Below are 19247 nucleotides of genomic sequence, written 5' to 3' on the forward strand. Positions count from 1 at the left end.
CTGCCCGCCCGGCCACGACGCTATTGGGCGGGAGCTGAGCCCCCCGCCAATCAGCTGCAAGGATGGAGACGGAGGAGGCCCGCCCCCGAAAGCGATTGGCTCAGCAGGCGGGAGGGAGCTGTCCGTCAAGGCTGGCAGGGAGGGGGCGGCGCTGCGTGGGGCTCGGGGAGGGGGCAGGACGGGCGCCGGGACTGCGGAGCGGCCCCGCAGCGGGGCTGGGGCTGCGCCGGGGCCAGGCTGCGCACAGAGCGGGACGGGAGATGCGCTGGAGCTGCAGGAGAGATGGATGGGGCTGCAAGAGGCCTGTACTAGGGTTTCACTGGGCCATGCTGGGTTGAGATACTACGAGAGTCCCCCCTGGGGTATGCCAAAATCCATAGCGGGCCAGGCCCACGGTGGAGGTAACAGTGCACTGGGACTGCACAAAGCTGGGTGAGGCTGCACGAGGGCTGAACTAGGGATGCAGTGCCACGGGTGAAGTGGGAGAACACCCTCTGGGATGACCACACTCGCGTTTAAGGACACTCTGAAGGCACTGGCACAAGCCTTGTCTCCTTCACAAGCACCCCACACCCCATACCAGCCTGACCATCACTTCACACTGAGGCATCCGATCACCACCAGCCTAAACAAGTCAAACTGGCCTCACTCTCCTAAAAGGAAACCATGAAAGAATCTATAAGAAACTCTGTGACTCCTGTCCTGGTTGAAACCACCTAAATCTCACAAACTGAGCAACTTCTTTCCTCCCCCAACTCTCTTTCCAGCAGAAAGTTTTACTGAACTCCTTTTGCCAGGGTGGTAAAAGGGATTATCCCCAAATCCCAAATTATTTCCCCACTCTGAAGCAAGGCACATCCTCATCTAAAGCTGTTAAAACCAAGGAAGGAGCTGTGACACCAAAACATGTTTATTAAAACAAGCCCAAGCTGTCCAGAAGCAGCACAAAGCTGCTCAGCATGCACAGCCCCAGGGAACGCTGATGCTGAGGGAGGATGAATTCCAGGGTGGGTGTAAGAGGTTTTTAGGGATAGATCAGAGAAGAGAAAGCAAAAGGGGTCTAGAAGTGTGGAGAAGGAAGATTTCCACTTAGAAGAAAGTTAACCAAAGCAGGAAGCACTGCAGTCAGAGAGCTGATGTTGCTGGGCAGTGGAAATCCCTCCAAGCAGGGTCTAGGTTAAATTGGGAACAAGTTTAGTGGCTGCTCCAAGAGGGAATTCAGTGGACAGCCAGTGCTGGAGCAAAGCATGGATCACCAACGTGCTGCAGCTACACACTAGGTCACTACACTGACACCTCAGGGCTCTAGCAACAACTTCTCTCTCCCAAACACAGGGTCCAGTCTCTCTTCTCAAACAGTCCCCAAAGGATCAAGGGGATTTGAGGAAGTGGGGGGTGGATTACACAAGTGGCAACACAGCCACAACTCCTCTCTGGGCTCCATGGCTCTTATTTCTTCCTGCCTCCTCTTTCCTTGAGTGCCAGGTGGATCAGAGAGCCACTCGTCATGTTGTAATATGCCAGGGAGTTTGAGTCCTTGATGAAGATGCCCTGAGGGGAGAAGAAACAACAAAAAGCCACAAAGCCGAGTTACAGCAGAGATCCTGAAGCTCCCTTCCCACTGCCCACTCCCCTTCTCAAGAGATGGAACCCTTCTGGCCCTGCTCTCAGAGCAGGCTGCTGAGAGTGCTGCAAGCAGTGAAACAGTCTGGAGAGCACCAGTGCCTCAGAAGATGGGCACTGGAGGAGGTTGGTATGCTGGCAAGGATCCCAGTACTGGCAGGCAACTCTACCCATCGCCAGATGGGGATGGGCACCACAACATGGGAATTTACTTGGGCTCCACTGTTCCTTACCCCTCTGCCCCTTAAAGAACCTCACTGAAGCTCTCCTTTCCTCAAGGGTTAACACATTATCTGCCCACAGATGAACTCCTGAGGACATCAGGGCACAAAGTTCACTGCTTAGGCAGCAGGTTGTGGCTGGGCACATGCATGACTGGAAGTGAGTTATTACAGAGGAGCGGTGCCCTCCTGGCAGCTCCAGACTGCAGAGGCAGGGAGGAAGGCCTCTGTCCTTCTGTGTTTTGGAGTCTTCTCAGAGCTGCCCAGGGTTTCACAACGTTCTCTATCACCTTCCTGAGAACCACAGACTGGTTTGGGTTGGAAGGGACCTCTCAAGGCCATCCAGTCCAACCCCCTGCAGTCAGCAGGAACAGCTGCAGCTAAAGCAGGCTGCTCAGAGCCACAAACATCCTCACCTGGAATGCTGCCAGGGATGGGCATCTCCCACCTCTCTGGGCAACCTAGGCCAGGCCTCAGCACCCTCAGTGTCAAACGTTTCCTTCATCTCTCCTTTCTCAATATCCCTCTTCTAGCCTCAAACCATCACTCCTTGTCCTGGCACAGAAGTCACAGCTCAAAACTCTGTCCTCAACTGTCTGACTGTCCCCTCTCAGGGTTAAAAGGCCACCAGAAGGTCACCCTGGAGCCTTCTCTTCTCCAGGCTGAACAACCCCAACTCCCAGCAGAGGACTTCCAGTTCTCCCAGCATTGCTGTGGCCCCCTCTGGCTGCAGTCCAGCAGGTCTCTGTCTGTGCTGAGGACTCCCGAGCTGCTCCAGCACTGCAGGGGAGATCTGAACGGAGTGCAGCAGAGGGGCAGAATCCCCTCCCTGCCCTCGCTGATCAGGTGGTGTGGAGCACATGCTGCTGGCTCACGTCCGGCTTTTCACCCACCAGCACCCACAGGCACACACACACAGAGCAGGAGCAGGCTGCTGCATTTAAATGTCAAAAACCCCAATAAAACCAGATTTCAGAGAAAATCTCCAAGCTCAGAGCACTCTGCAGCAGCAGATCAACTGATGCCACCCACTAAAGTCCTGTCCTGCTCTGGGTGGTTCTGTGACCAAGCCAGGAAAACCATTCTTCTGCTCTTCCCAGTATCCCAGCAGGGCCATTACAACAACTTCTTGTAAAAAAGTCAGTTTGTGACAAAGCCCTGAAGTCATCTTCACCATCTGAAGGGCCCAGACCCACCTCATACTGCAGCTTCTGCTTCCCAGCTGGCATTCCTGTGGCCTCGTGGATCTTAACCTTTATAACAGACACCTAGGAGGACAGAAGAGCTGGGTCAGGGCTTTTTTCCCCTCGCTGCAAAGATCACCAGAGCTGCTCCCCAGGCACACAATCCCCTCGGGCAAGAGGCTGCAGCACGGAGAACCCCCAGAGGTGCACAGCTCCTGCCATGCAGGGAAGAAGGGAAGAAATGAGGTGGCAAAGAGGGGGCAGGCTGAAGAGCTACATGCCTGGTCAGAGAGAGGCAGGGTGAACACCAACACTTGGCCGTTCAGCTTCCATTCTGTCTTGTCCTGCATGTTGGGAACCTGGACTTTGACTGTGACTGGACCCTGGAGGAAACAAAAGATAAGGCCTCATAGTAGTGAGGAGGCTCAGGACAGTGATAAGACAGCAGCAGACAAACCACTGATTTCCAAAACCAGCCTCCTATCTCAGCTCCTCAGTAAACACAGAGCTGTGCTGGCTCCAGGGCTCAGAAAGCCACTTCCCTGCCACCAACACCCAACCTGGAGCTGGGTTTCAGCAGTCCCTTCTGGTGAGCTGTGCACCAGGCATCACAGGGCTAACGTGCATCAAAGAGGAGGCAGCTTCTCCATGCAGCCAGCCAGGAAGGCCACAGAGCCTCCCCACAGGACCTCCAGCTCACTCCTCAGGCAGCAATTCATTGAGTTTGGGTGGATCTGGAAGCCAGCACATTCTGGCACTATCATGCTGCCAGCCAGGTACTAAAGCTCCTTGTGCTGCCAGCTTAGCAGCCCTCTGCTTCAAAGCTGATTAGCAGCTTCAGCTCTTTACATTGCCATGAACCCAGCTCTTAATTACAGCAGAGCACTGGAGGAACATGGAACTGTCTTGGCTGGAAGAGACCCTGAAGATCAAGTCCAATCCTTAGCCCAGCACTGCCAGGGCACCACCAAACCATGGCCCTCAGCACCAAATCTCCAGGGCTCTGAAACCCCTCCAGGGATGGGGATTCCAGCACTGCCCTGGGCAGCCTGGGCCAGGCCTCAACAACCCTTCTGGGGAAGAAACTGTCCCTCATGTCTAAACTAAACCTCCCCTAGGGCAACTTGAGGCTGTTAGCTCCTTGGGAGAAGAGACCAACCCTCTCCTCACTCCAACCCCTCCTGCCAGGGAGTAAGGTCATCTCCAAGTGAGCCTCCTTTTCTCCAGGCTACCCAACCCCAGCTACTTCAACTGCTCCTCCCCAGCCTTGTTCTTCAGACCCTTCACCAGCTCTGTTGTCTTTCTCTGGACCTGCTCCAACCCCTCAGTGTCCTTGTTGGAGAGAGGGGCCCAAATCTGAACTCAGTACTCCAGCTGTGGCCTCACAAGTACCAAGTCCAGAGGAATAATCCCTGCCCTACTCCTGCTGGCCACACCATTGCTAACCCAAGCTAGGATGCTGGTAGCCTGCTTGGCTACCTGGGTACACTTTGGGTCATCTTCAGCAGCTGTTGACAAATACTCCTGGGTCCTTTTTTTGCTGGGCAGTTTCCAGCCACTCTGCCCCAAGCCTGGAGCATTCACGAGGTTGCTGTGACCCAGGTGCACTTGGCCTTGTTGACCCTCAGCCCACTGGCTTCAGCCTGTTAACCCAGCCTGATCAGGTCCCTCTGTAGAGCCTCTCCAGCCTGTGTGTGTTTGTGTACAATGCTGCACTGCCCTCTAGTAAAACCCAAAGGTTAGCTGGGGAACGATGGCAGGAAGGAGCCACCTCAGCAGCCACTTCCTTGAGACACGCTGTCACGCCCCCGCTCCCCTCTCTGCGGCAAACCGGCTCCATGGGCCCTGGATCAGATCCCTGGGGCCTCTCTAGCAGCAGCCAACCCTCAGCCATACCTTGTTCCTGCGCAGAAACTCCTCCTCTGGGATCAGGCTGTCCTCACTCTTCAGCTTCTTGGAGACTGGCTCATCCTCCAGGGGCGGCGGCGGGTGCACAGGCGGCATCGGGGCCGGGGAGGGCACCGGAGCCACGGGAGGGGCAGGAACGAAGGCTGAGAGGGGAACAGAGAGCAGCACCTGCATCAGCCACTGGGCACACAGCAGGCACTGCCTGCCACCCCAGCTCCCCAAGCAGGCCACTGAGGGCTGGCAATAAACACCACAGTAGACGGAGGAAGTTAAGGCAACCAGCAGCAAGAAGCAAACTTCAAACGTTAGGAGATGGTTTAGATTGGGAAACAGCCCAGGAAAGACAACAAGAGGCAGAGGAGCTTCCTGCAGAGCTTGCAGAAAACAAAAGCTGGCACGGCCTGGCACACAGCAGTGCCAGCAGCTCCATTAAAGAAGTGATCACAAAAAAGGGAAGAATGGGATTTTTCACACCCTGCTTTTCAACTTCACGAGCAGCTAATGCTGTGCAGCTGCTGGGAGGGTCAGACAGCAGCTTTCCCTTCTGCAGCAGCCACAGAACAACTGTGTCTCCACTGCAAGGGTGCTCAGACGTCGGAGCAGGCTGCCCAGGGCAGTGCTGGAGCCCCCACTCCTGGAGGTGCTCAAGCAGCCTGTGAACCTGGTGCCTAGGGATAAGGTTTAGTGCTGGGTCAGAGGTTGGACTGGATGAGCTTGGAGGTCTCTTCCAAGCAAGGATGTTCTGTGTGATCTGTAACAAGCTGTGACAGCAGCGAGGTGCTGGCAGCTGCTCCTCACCCTGCTTCCTTTTGGATTCTTCACATTCACCTAGGCAGGCTCCCAGGGACACAAATTAAAAGGGTGAGACAATGTTCTGCATTTCATGCTGGAGGAGCAGCTCTGAGCCCCAAAGCAGTGCTGCCAAAGCGAGCTCAAGTGGCTCAAAACTCTTAATGATGGCCCTTGGGCACCGTGAGCACAATCTTCCTCCTGTGCCTCCCAGCACCCTCACAACAAAGTTTCTCTTCCTGTTCAGATGAAACCTGCTGGGTTCCAGGTCGTGCCCACTGATCCTTGTGCTGTCCCTGGGCACCACTGACAGCAGTTTGGCCTCTGCCTCTTACCCTTTATCTCTTGCTGAGCACTGCTCAGATGCCCTCTGGGGCTGCTCTTCTGCAGGCTCTCAGCCCCAGGGCTCTCAGCCTTTGCTCCTCAGAGCTGCTCCCACCCTGTGAGGCTCCAGGCCCCTGGCCTATCTGCAGCAGCTCCAGGCCTCTCCCTCTGAGCCAGGCGAGCAGGAGCAGCTGAGGGCACTGACCTGTTGGCACGATCATGGGTGGCGGGCGGGGGCTCATGATGGGGGGCGCAGAGGGCGGCATGGGCACCACGTTGATGCGTGGGGTGTGGATGATGGGTGGCATCGGGGTGGCGATGACGGAGCCTGGGGGCAGCCGCACCACGGAGGGCATCGGGGGGCGAGGCATGACTGGAACTGCAGAGACAACAGCAGCACGGACGGGAGGGGGCATCTGGAGAGAGAAGGGAGCTCTGCTGAGCAGGGCACGGAGCGACACTGGGTGCTGCCCACGGGCCTGCTGGAGAGGACCTGGGCAGCGCACGGAGGAGTTCTGCTGGCCAAAGCCTCGCTGAGAACCTCAGCAAGCCACCATCTGGCCAGCCCAAGATGCCGTCAAAGGGGCACAGAAGCCTCATGAAGAGATTAAAGAGTTCCTCCTCCCCTCCCCACTCGGCTACCAGACCTTGAGATATCAAACAAGAGCTGGTTCAGAGCAGAACTCCTGGGGCAAGGACACTGGGCAGGGAATCACCCCTGAAGCTGTGGCTACTTTCGTTCTGCACTGCACCTCTTTACACCTAAAAAGAGGCCCCCAGCCCTCCTTTGTCAGCCATGCTCCTCCTCCCAGCTCACTGCCCAGGCTCCTCTTCAGCCCAGCTGATCAAGTCTCCGAAGTAAAAGCTCCACCCAAGTCTTACTTTCCATTTTTAACTGCAAGTTCAACAGGGTTCCTCTGATGGTTGGAGAAGTTATTTGGAACCATGAACTTCACTCAAAACTCTGCTTCTAAGCCAACTTCCTGCTGTTATAATCCCCAGGACTCCCTTCTAATTAACTACAGCCACACTAATTTGCTTTTGGAAGCCCCAAGACTCACTGTGGGAGGACGAGGAACGGATGTGATGGGCTGAGCACTGGCTGGGGGATTCGAGGCTGATGAAGGAGGGGGTGGCTGAGGCATTTCATTGGGTTTGCTGGGACCAATCTTCTCCTTGCTGTCATCTTCTGGCACCAGTCCCTTAGCCTTATGGATGGCTTCAATTTGCTCTTGGAGAGTAATGTTGGCCTGAGCAGCCTGCTGTGTGCGAGCCATGCTGCCTGAGTGGCCATCCCAGGTCACCTGTGAGGAGCAAATCAGAGTCACTCCAGCCTGCCCGGGCTGAGCTACAAACAACACATCAGGGGAGCAGCTCTACAGCAGGAACAGAGCTCAGGAGACTCCAGTCCCTCAGCACAGAACCAGAGAACCACAGCATGGTTTGTGTTGGAAGAGACCTCTCAAGGTCAATGAACCCAGCTCTGCTGCAGCCAGCAGGGACAGCCGCAGATAGAGCAGGTTGTGCAGAGCCACAACCTGACCTGCAGTGGTGCCAGCCATGGGGCATCTCCCACCCCTCTGGGCACCCTGGGCCAGGCTCTCAGCACCCTCAGTGGCAAACATTTCTCCCTTCTCTCCACTCTCAATCTCCCTCCTTTAGTTCCAAACCTTCCCCCCTTGTCCTGGCACAACAGACCCTGCTCAAAACTGTTCCCAGCTCTCTGCTCAGCCTCTTCCAGAGCTGGAAGAACAACAGAAGGTCTCTCTGGAGCCTTCTCCTCTCCAGGCTGAACAGCCCCAACTCTCCCAGCTTGGCCTCCCAGCAGAGCCCTTCCAGCACTGCTGTGGCCTCCTCTGGCCCTGCTCCAACAGGTCCCTGTCTGTGCTGAGGACTCCAGAGCTGACCTAGCACTGCAGGGGAGTTCTCAGCAGAGCACTGCAGAGAGGCAGAATCCTCTCCCTGCCCCTGCTGCCCACACTGCTGGGGATCAGCCCAGGGCAGGGCTGGCAGCACACAGCACCAGCTCACACTCAGCTTTTTCAACCCCTTCTCCTGTGGCCTGCTCTCAAAACCACAAAAGCACAGGAACCCATCATACCAGAGGATGCTGTTCAAACCCCACCCCAGTTCCCACTCTACCTTTTCCTCTGGTTTCTGGATTTCCTCCTCACCAATCTTCTTCCCAATGGCAGTCTCCTCCACACCGAAGATATCAGTACGGCGCTCTGCCAGCTGCTTCAGGCTGCTCTCAATATCCAAACCTGCAGGGAAGAAACAGCAGTTGGTACCTCAGGTGAGCTACTCAAACATCAGGAAGTCTCTTCTCAGGATCTTTAAACTGCTTGGTACCTTGCTCTGCTTGGAAGGACACTGTGACCCACGGCTGGTCAGCAGCAGCTAAAGTTCTCTGCCTTTCAGTTCAGAGCCTGAGAGTGCTGCTGGTAAATGTATCAAGAGCATGGGCAGCTGAGGGCAGCAGGAAAAGCTACATTTAAGATGGTCCTTATCAGTGGGATGTGGATAAAGTGAGGGGGTGTGCTAAGAGTCACAGATTCACAAATGGCACAGAGCCTTCTCTTCTGCTGAGCAGCCCCAACTCTCCTGGCCTGTCCCCACAGCAGAACTTCTCCAGCTCTCTGAGCATCCTGGTGGCCTCCTCTGGACCCTTTCCAGCAGGTCTGTGTTTCTCTTGTGTTGGGGTCCCACAGCTGGGCACAGCACTGCAGGTGAGGTCTCCCTAGAGAAGAGGCAGAACCCCCTCTCTCCATCTCTGCCTACACGGCTTTGGATGCAGCTCAGGCTGCTCTTGGCCTTCTAGGCTGCCAGTACCCATTGCTGGCTATCTCCAGCTTTTTCCCCAACAGCACCCCCAAGTCTTTCTCTGCAGGGTTGCTTTCAATCTCCACATCTCCCAGCCTGCACTGATCTCTAGGATTGCCCTAATCCAGGTGCAGGACCTTGCCCTTTGCCTTGTCAAACCTGATGAGGTTGTCCTTAGCCACCTCTGAAGCCTGGCCAGGTCCCTCTGGCTGACACCATCCTGTCCCTCAGCCTTCTCAGCTGCACCACTCAGCTTAGGATCATCTGCAAACTCGCTGAAGGTGTCCTCACACATCACAGATTATTAATGTGCCCACAGCACTGGCACACTAAGGACAGTACAAAAGAGCTACATTTAAGATGGTCCCTATCAGTGGGAGATGGCATAGAGTGGGGGGCTGTGCTGAGAGCCCCCAGAGCCCAACTAGGGAGCAGGTTTGAGAGCTGTGGCAGGCACTATCAGTGGGAGATGGCACAGAGCGAGGGGCTGTGCTGAGAGCCCCCAGAGCTCAGCTAGAGAGCAGGTTTGAGAGCTGTGGCAGGCACTATCAGTGGGAGATGGCACAGAGTGAGGGGCTGTGCCGAGAGCCCCCAGAGCCCATCTGGGCAGTGGGTGAGAGCTGTGGCAGGCGCTGAGGCTGACCTGGGGCATAGACCTCGTCGTCGCTCTGCTTCTCGCGGATAGAGCGGTCGCGCTGCTCCAGCCAGCGGGGGTCCAGCAGCCCAATCCTCATGTGCTCCTGCATCTTACTGGCAGGGATCTTCTCTCCAGTGATGGGGGAAACCAGGTACTCATCCGGAGCTGGGGCTGGGGGCAGCGGCTTTGAGGCTAGAGAAACAAACCCACGTGGTCAAAACCACATCAGCAGGCGCAGCCCCGAAGGCAGTGAGGGGTTTGGGTGGGTCGGGAGGGAGCATCTCGAGATGTCTGCTTCCTGCAGAGATTCTGCTCTTTACCTTTGGGATCGTAATCCTTCCTCACAATGACCTGATCTGGGGTGGGAGGAAGAGGTGGTGGCATTGGGGTTTCTGGAGGAGGAGGAACCTTCTGACCTTCATCTTCATCATCCGAGCCCTTATTTAGGGGAAAAAAAAGAAGATAACCAAACCACTTCAGCTGAACACCTCAGAATCACAGAATCTCCTGGGCTGGAAGGGCCCTCCACAGTCATCCCTCCAACCCCCTGCACTCAGCAGGGACATCCTCCACTAGAGCAGGCTGCTCAGAGCCCTGCTGAACCTCACCTTGGATCTCTTCAAGGATGGGACCTCAACCACCTCCCTGAGCAACCCTCCTGGTGCAGAACTTGTTCCTCACATCCAATCTCAATCTGCTCTGCTCTCATTTCAAGCCATTGCCCCCGGTCCTGTCCCTGCAGGCTTTTGAGGTCAATCCCTCTGCAGCCTTTTGGTAGTCCCCTTCAGGTACTGGAAGGCAGCTCTGAGGTCTCCCTGAAGCCTTCTCTTCTCCAGGCTGAACACCCCCAGCTCCCTCAGCCTGTGCTCACAGCAGAGGTGCTCCAGCCCCCTGATCACTTTTGTGGCCCTCCTCTGGACCCACTCCATCAGGTCCATGTCCTTTCTGCCCAGCAAACAAGATCTGAGAAAGGCACAGAATTCCTGTGCAGCAGAGCTGGTCTGGACACTGATGTGAGAGTGGTTCCCCTGGATAATAACAAATCAGAGACTCAGCAGACTCAGAAGAGGAAGCTCTTCAGCTTCCACATTACCACAGCACAGCAAGCAGAGGCTTAGACCCAACCAAGCTTCTTGTTACTGGTTAACATAAAACACCAGCTTGGATGGAGTGAGCAGAGAGGAAGAGTCTCCAGTGAGTCATCTCTTCCGTGTGCTGGTCACAAACAAAACCCCACACCATCAGGTGGACAGTTATTGGGTTTCACCCCTGGAAGTGAGGTTATTTGAAACCATATTTTTATAAACACCAACTTGAGCACTCCAGCAGGAACAAACTGGTTTGAAATCCCCTCAGAAGGGCAATCTTATTTCCTCCACGAACTGAGGAAGTCTTTGCAGTGAAAACAAAAGGCACCAGAAAGCACACATGCTCCTGCTGCTTCTCCTTACCTCGTCCATATCCTGCACTTGAGTGTCCTGATCCAGCTGGGCTGGGGGCTCATCTGTTTTCTCTTGCTTTTCATCTTCCTCATCTGACTCCACCTCCATTTCCACCTCCTCGCTTTCCCCAAACTTCTCATACCGCTCCTGGATCAGGATTCGAGCTCCCAGCTCTTCTGGAGTGGTGGGAGGGGGGAAGTTCCCTACAAGACACAAACCAAAGCTTCTGTTTCCCTCATTTAGCTGCTCAATGCATGGACAGAAACATCAACCTCTTGGATGAAAAGCAGCAGCAGCAGAACCTCCTGTGAGCAGACACAGAGAGACTGGAGAGCAACAGCAGCATCAGCTACGAAGGGGAAAGTACCTAGAGGTGAAAGCACCACCAGGAAAGTGGGACCAGCTCTGCTGTCCTGGTGAAGTGGAAAAGCAGATACCAGCGCAGCCCTGGACTCCTGCATGACTGACTCCAGCCCTGCACACTCCCCTAAGGGGGCTTTTCCCCTTCCCTTCAGGGGACATGCAGCTGTAAACCCCAACGCCTGTCTGCAAATGGCATTTCAGGGTGTAGCCACTAGTCCAAAGGGAGCAGTGTCAGAGAGGTTACAACACCCAACTGCACTACCTTGCTCACTGGGCTGGAAGTCAACAGTTTCCACCACCACGAAGTCGTGCCAGTCAATCTGGGCATAAGCCACACGCTCCTTCTCCTTCTCCTCCTCCTCCTTCTTCCGCTCTCGCTCCTGGAACTTCGCCCACTCCACTCTGTAGTACACCTGTGCAAGCAGACACCAGAGATCAGGCAAGAAACACACCACAATCACCCTCACAGCACCAGCAAGAGATCTGGCAGCACAAAGGCTGTTTAGAACCTACAGGTTGGCCTCTGGAGCCGCAGGCTGTGCAGGGCTTTGCCAAAGCTGAGACTGCAGGACTAGGGCAGGGATCATCCCCATGTGCTCAGCACTGCTGAGGCCACAAATCAAATCCTGGGCTCACATGCATTTTACTCCATGAATTTGCTACCACTGAGTCAGGAACATGCAAAGAGGAAGACATCCATACCCCACTCCTCCAAGCTTTTGTTGCAGTACCTGGTCCAGGACTTCCTTGGGATTTTCAGCTTCCTTCTTGAGTTTGAGGAGCAAACCTTTGGGAGGGATCAAGATCTGAAACACATTTTACATGACAGTTGGTGACAATTCTTTTGGCCAAAGCCTCCTTAAAAAGCAGTTAATTCCCTTCCCACAGTGCTAAACACATCAGCAGACCCCTGAGTCTGCAGTCCTCATTCTGCTGCAAGCTCTGTATCACTTACTGGTCACAAAGTCACTGCTGCCCCTCCAGCCACCCTCTGCATTTAGAAAACCCCACAAATGTTACTTATCTTACATTAACATGCACAATGAAATGCAAGTTTGATGATGACACCAAGTTGAGTGGTGCAGCTGAGAAGGCTGAGGGACAGGATAGTGCCAGCCAGAGGGACCTGGGCAGGCTGCAGAGATGGCCAAGAACCTCATCAGGTTTGACAAGGCAAAGGGCAAGGTCCTGTGCCAGGATTAGGGCAGCCCTAGAGATCAGTCCAGACTGGGGGATAAGGAGATTGAGAGCAGCCCTGCAGAGAAGGACCCAGGATGCTGGTGGGTGAGAAGCTGGAGATGAGGCAGCAATGGGCACTGGCAGCACAGAAGGGCCAAGGGCAGCCTGGGCTGCATCCAAAGCAGCATGGGCAGAAAGGGAGAGAGGGGATCCTGCCCCTCTGCTCTGCAGTGCTGTGCCCAGCTGTGGGGCATCCAACACAAGAGAGACATGGACCTGCTGGAAAGGGTCCAGAGGAGGCCACAAAGATGATCAAAGGGCTGGAGAACCTCTGCTAGGGGAGGGAAGGCTGGGAAAGCTGGAGCTGGAGGCTCCAGGGAGACCTTAGAGCTGCATTTCAATATCTGCAGGGGACCTGCAGGCAGGCTGGGGAGGGACTGTTCAGAAGGGCCTGTGGGGATAGGATGAGGGACAAGGGTTCAGTGTCCTTGCTGCCTGCAGGAGGTTCTGTCACCCTCAAGTCAAATACTCAAATCCTGCTGCTTGAAAGAACCAAGTGGAGCAGAAGTACCTTTGTGTACTGTTCCACCAGCTTGGTGAAGTAGTTGAAGAGGCTGTGCTGGGGGCGGAGGAAGTCAAACTGGTAGTTCCTCTGCTCCTTCTGCATCAGCTGCGTCAGGAACTGCCGCCCGTTGCGTGCCACGAACTGCGCCGTCAGCTTCACCACGTCCAGGTCAAAGGCCGAGATCGAGGGAGGGTCAGCAATGAACTCAAACTCTGGAGGTGGCTCTTTGGGAACCACTGTCTCCTGGATCACCTGGGCCTGCACCTGCAGAGCAGAAGGGAGACTGAGCAGTGACTGCGGAAGGGAATCGTTGCCCAGCACTCGGCAGAGCCTCATGCTCCTTCCGCTGCTGCAGGAAGGTGACAGCAGCGCAGACATCCTGGCAGCTGCAGGGGTGAGAAGTTGAACTGCCACAAAATGCATCTGGACATCTCCAGGGAGAGCTTACAGCAGCCTCCCAGGGACCCAAAGAGGAGTACAAGAAACCCAGGAAGGGACTTTTGACAAGGGTTGGGAGTGACAGGTTGAGAAGGACTGAAGCTGGAGGAGGGCAGATTGAGACCAGAGAGGAGGAGGAAATTCATTCCATTGAGGGTGGGGAGACACTGGCACAGGTTGCCCAGGGAGGCTGTGGAGCACAGAATGTGATCCAATATCACATTCTGTGATTCTGTGCTCCACAATCTCCCTGGAGGTGTTCTAGGCCAGGCTGGGTGAAGCCTTGAGTGACCTGAGCTGGTGTGAGCTGTCCCTGCCCATGGCAGAGGGTTGGAACCTTTAAGGCCTCTTCCAGCCCAACCCATTCTGTGAATCTGGGCATCTGTCCTCAGGCCTACTAGAAAATAAAGGTTACTCCAGCAGCTACAAACTGGAAGGACTTTGCTAGGGAGTAGCTGGAAGTACTCTGGTACCTCCAAAACCTGGAGGTATTGATCTCCAGGATGCTCAGCAGTGCACTGTGTGCTGCTGGCTGTGCAGAGCACACAGAAGTCTCAGACTGAGTCGGTGTCCTACTTTTCCCCCTGCAAGCAGGAATCCCACAATGGCTCAGGCTGGAAGGGGCCCCAGAGACAATCTCCAAGCCCACTGCCCTGAGCAGGGAGAGCTCTCAGTTAGATTTGTATGAAGCTGAACAAGATCAGCAAGGTTTTGTACTCCCCACATTAAGGGGAAATTGCTCTTTTTGGCAGGTAAAAAGGAAATGTTTCTAACAAAACACTGCATGGAAGAAGCCCAAACTGCAGTCCAAGGGAAGTGCTCTACAGCTTGGGCTGTGGCAGGAGTCCTAAACACTCAGCAGTGTGAGTGCCAAAGCAGTCAGTGCACAGCTAAATGCACTGACTCACAACTCTGAGCTGCTAGCAACTGGAGGATGCACACCAGCAGCAGACAGTGCCAGACACTCAGCCCCACACTGCTGAGCTGAGCACGAACCAACAGCTCCTCCAGCTGCTGTGGCTCTCAACCTTAAGGCCAGGCAGGGACACAAGCAGTCAGAAGCCAACTTCTTGAGCAAGGTAAAAGGGAACACTGACCTTCTGTGGAAGCTGCTGCTGAGCACTTTGCTGCTGTTGCATGACCTTGGGAATGGCAGCTGAGGGCTCCTGTGCTTTGCCCTCCTTGAACTCGCTGACCTTGTGCCGGTAGTAGGCATGGTAAGGGTCGTTGGGGTTCAGGAAGTTGAACTTGGGGTTATTGATCTCATTCTGACGGATTCGAGCTTCAAATTCAGGACCATTTCTGAGGAGGAAGGAGGAGAAGTCAGAGGGATGGGCACCAACTCGTGTGCCAACAGCTGATCCTGGCATGGCAAGCCGTGGGGATGCAGCAGGCCAGGAGAGAGCAGGCAGCACTCTGGATGCTGGGACAGTGAAGAACCCAGAGCCAGCTTACAGGTTTTTACCTCCTGGGCATACACTGCCAGGCAGACCACCAGGTGGTCTCCACGGACCCCATGCAGTGGTGAGGCAGCCAGGAAGGGTGGAGTGTTAAAAAGGACCAGAGGTAGGTGGGGAACAGTGCAGCAATGGCTGCAGCTGGCACAACACTGACATGAAGCAAAGGGGAGAAGCTCAACAGAGCCAAAGCTACTCAGCCTGGCATAGAACAACAGAATCAGTCAGGGTTGGAAGGCACCACAAGGAGCAGCCAGTTCCAACCCCCTGCCATGCCCAGCGACACCTCACACCAGATCAGGCTGCCCACAGCCTCAGCCAGCCTGGCCTTAAACACCTCCAGGGATGAGGCTTCCACCACGTCCCTTGGCAACCCCTGCCAGGCTCTCACCACCCTCACTGTAAAGAACTTCTTCCTAACATCCAGTCTGGATCTCTCCATGTCCAGCTTTGTTCCACCCCCTCCAGTCCTATCACTACCTGACAGCCTAAAAAGTCCCTTCCCAGCTTTCTTGAATGCCCCCTTATGATGCTGACAGGTCACAATGAGGTCACCTGGGAGCCTTCTCCTCTCCAGACTGAACTGCCCCAATTCTCTGTCTCTCCTCACAGCAAAGGTGCTCCTCTGCACTCACACTCAGCAGCCTGCCACAGGGGCACTGGGCAGCTCAACCATCCCTGAAGGCCAAACTGCTCTCTGGAGGTACACACCTCTCTCCCTCTGGTCAGCAAGCAAGGGAGATGAGCTTGGCTTGGAGGAACACACCTGAGTCACCAGCACAGCTCAGCCAAGCTGTGCAGTAAGGGCTGGGGCTGAAGTGCTGGGCTCAGCCCGCAAGCAGGCTGCCTTGTCCTGGGAAGTTCAGCATCACCCATGGGCCTACAGCGTGCAAGGCACAGCCACAGCTCCTCCTGGCTCCATCTCTCACTGTGGCACCCATGATGAGGCTTCCTTCCTACCCAGGATTCTGTTGTCCCTCCAGACCACTGGGAACAGGAGGTGGGCCCTGGTGTATGGCAGCAGGTGGGATGGATTTCACCAAGACCTCCATCTGCTTTAGCCCTGAGCTCATCCAGCAGAGCCTGCCTCACACCTCCACAGCACACCACTGCCATCTCTTTGCAACAGTCTCACTGCTGGAGACTCAACTTGAAGATCCTGCACAGAGAGCCACAGCACTGCCACCTGCTCCAGCTTCTGGGCATCAGCAGTGGGAAGGGAAGCAGGAAAGTGCTGAGGACACAGGACACTGCCCCTGGCACTTACCTGGCTACGAAGCTGGCAGTCTTGTCCACAATATTCCTGACCTCTGGAGGAGGGTAGATAATGCCCACCACGGGCTTGGCTGGTGCTGCCTCCTCTTTTGGCTCCTCTTCAGGCTGCAATGACAATGTAGGGAGAAGAGCTAAGGAGAGGCCTCTGCACTGCTGCCACCTGACTGCAGCAACCACGCAGAAGGTGAAGAGGTAGGAGCAAAGAAATCATAGAATGGGTTGGAAGAGACCTCCAAAGGACATCTCCAGTCCAATCCCCTGCACTCAGCAGGGACATCCTCCACTAGAACAGGCTGCTCACAGCCTTGTCCAGCCTGACCTTGAGTATCTCCAGGGACAGCGCCTCAGCTACCTCCCTGGGCAACCTGTTGCAGTGTTCCAGCACCCTCTTGGTGCAGAACTTGTTCCTCACATCCAATCTCAGGCTGCTCTGCTCTCATTTCAAACCATTGCTCCTGGCTCTGTCCCTGCAGGCCTGAGTAAATGTTCCAGCAGCAGCAGGGGGTGAGGAGCATGGAACCACAGAATCAGTAAAGTTGGAAAGGACCTTCAGGATGATCAAGTCCTACCATCAGCCCAGCACTTGCAGGGCACCACCAAACTATGTTCCTCACCACATCTCCAGGACTGTGAACCCCTCCAGGGGTGGGGACTCCACCACTGCCCTGGGCAGCCTGGGCCAGGCCTTGACAACCCTTTTGAGAAAGAAATTGTTTCTCATGTCCAACCTAAACCTCTCCTGGTGCAACTTGAGGCCACTTCATCTTGTCCTATACACTTGTTCCTGGGAGAAGAGACCAACCCCCACCTGGCTGCAACTTCCTTTCAGGGAGCCAGAAGGCCTCTCCTCAAACTCCTCTTCTGCAGGCTGAACCCCCCCAGCTCCCTCAGCTGCTCCTCCCCAGCCCTGTTCTCCAGACCCTTCTCTGGACACTCTCCAGCCCCTCAATGTCCTCCTTGGAGTGAGTGGCCCAAAACTGAGCCCAGGATTTGAGTTGTGGCTTCACCAGCACCCAGTGCAGGAGGATGCCTTCATCCTGCTGGCCACACCACTGCTGATCCAGGTAGTCATGGGGGCTGCAAACCCAGACCAGGTTTATGTTCAGGTGGCTGAGCTGAAAAAAAATCACCTCTCTTCTCCCTCACCTTCCTCACCCACACTGGCAGTGCCAATCCTGACAGACCTCACCAAGCTGAATGCTGTATGAGAACCAAGCACTGCAAACAGCAATGCCAAGGGCACACAGGCCCTGCAGGCCCTGCCCAGCCTCCTCCCCAGCCCCAGAGCAGCCAATTCCTCCTGACACAAAGATCTGCTTTAACAGCCTGCATCACCCAGCCCACAGATGAATTCCTCAGCTGCTCAGGCTGGCAGATGTTGTTTGTCTGCTTGGCCAGGGTACCCAGCACAGGGCTGGGCACATGAGACAATGGGGAAGGTCCCTCCCTGGGCACCAAAACAAGTCCTGCTGGCAGTGCCCCTTTTCGGCCTTGACCCTGCGTGGGTTCAAAAACTGCTAAGCCCAGGGGCAGCTTAGGGGAATGCCTCAAACACCACATCTAGGAGCAGCTCAGCATTGCAAAGCAGGGCTGGAAGTGCTGGGTGCTGCCAGAGGGACTACAGGGAACTGGAATCTGAACTGTTAATTCCACATAAACAAAACATCCCTGCTAATGCTGGTGTGGCTGCACCAGAGCTCTCCCCTGACAAGTGCTCTGCAGGGCACTCTGCTCACTGGTATTAGAGCAAGAGCCAAGCTGAACTCACAGAGCTCTCCCTGGGGGTGGCTCTGCCTTTTTTCAGGATGTTGAGCCTCTTTCAGTAACCTGCTCAGGAAGTTGCTCACAGCCCCAGGCCTCCTGACCCTGAATGGTGCCAGCCATGGGGCATCTCCCACCTCTCTGGGCAACCTGGGCCAGGCTCTCAGCACCTTCAGTGCCAAAACTTTCTCCCCTCTCTCCACTCTCAATCTCCCTCGTTCAGTTTCAAAACATCCTCCCTTGTCCTGGCACAACAGGCCCTGCTCAAAAGTCTCTCCCCAGCTTTCTGCTCAGCCTCTTCCAGTGCTGAAAGGCCTCCAGAAGGTCTCCCTGGAGCCTTCTCTGCTTCAGGCTAACTGTGTGCTGGCTGCATCCAAAGCAGAAGGAACAGTAGGACAGGGAGGGGATTCTACCTCTCTATTTTGGTGAGGCCCCAGCTGCAGCACTGCCTCCAGTTCTGGTGCCCCCAGCACAAGAAGGACTTGGAGCTGCCGGAGAGGGTCCAGAGAAGACCATGGAAATGATCAGAAGGGTGGGGAACCTCCCCTGTGGCAAAAGGCTGAGAGCTGAGGCTGCTCAGCCTGGAGAAGGCTCTGGGGAGACCTTAAAGCAGGCTTCCAGTACCTCAGAGAGATCTACGAGAAAGTCAGGAAGGGACTTTTGACAAGGGCTTGGGGCGATAGAACGAGAGGGAATGGATTAAAGCTTGAGGGGATTTAGACTGGAGATAAGGAAGATCTTTACAGAGTGAGAGCGGGGAGACAGTGGCAGAGGTTGCCCAGGGAGGCGATCAGGGCCAGGCTGGATGAGGCCTTGAGCAGCCTGTGCTGCTGGGAGCTGCCCCTGCCCATGGCTGAGCTTTGGAGGCCCCTTCCAACCCAAAGCACTCGCTGAAGCGATGAGCTCCGACTCTCTCCCTCGGCCTCACCGGTAACCCCATCGCCTCCCGGCTCCCCGCGCCTCGCCCGCGGCCAGGCCCCAGCCCCGGAGCGCCCCAACCCCCCCGGCCCTCACCGGTTTGCTCTCGGCGGGAGGCGCTGGTTGCGCCGGAGGCATAGCTTGAACGGGTCCGGCCGGCATGATGCTCGCTGGTGGCAGCGGGGAAGGCTTCCCCGCCGGAGCCGCTCCCGGTTCGACGCGAACGGGCCCCGAGCGGCACCGACACGGCCGCGGGGGACGAAATGGCGGCGGCCGCGAGGCGCTGCGCGTGCGCGCCGGAAGTGACGCGGCTGGCCACGGGGGGGGGGGCAGTGCGCAT

At 55.8% G+C, this 19247-nt stretch overlaps 1 protein-coding gene across 1 annotated transcript; it reads right to left on the minus strand.

The window, feature by feature from the left end:
* Positions 1-892: 892 nt before the first annotated feature.
* Positions 893-19192, minus strand: SF3A1 (splicing factor 3a subunit 1). The gene is made up of 16 exons (XM_064168635.1): positions 19004-19192; positions 16221-16333; positions 14594-14798; positions 13065-13322; positions 12046-12120; positions 11577-11727; positions 10961-11154; positions 9830-9947; positions 9516-9701; positions 8192-8313; positions 7111-7353; positions 6255-6465; positions 4925-5079; positions 3310-3411; positions 3041-3112; positions 893-1551 (listed from the first exon to the last, which is right to left on the minus strand). Exons 1-16 carry the CDS (start codon positions 19067-19069, stop codon positions 1450-1452), a joined length of 2373 nt encoding a protein of 790 aa, XP_064024705.1. The 5' UTR covers positions 19070-19192; the 3' UTR covers positions 893-1449.
* Between the last annotated feature and the right edge of the window lie 55 nt (positions 19193-19247).

This window comes from Pogoniulus pusillus, chromosome 30 (genome assembly GCF_015220805.1).
Source record: "Pogoniulus pusillus isolate bPogPus1 chromosome 30, bPogPus1.pri, whole genome shotgun sequence".
Classification (NCBI taxonomy): Eukaryota; Metazoa; Chordata; class Aves; order Piciformes; family Lybiidae; genus Pogoniulus; species Pogoniulus pusillus.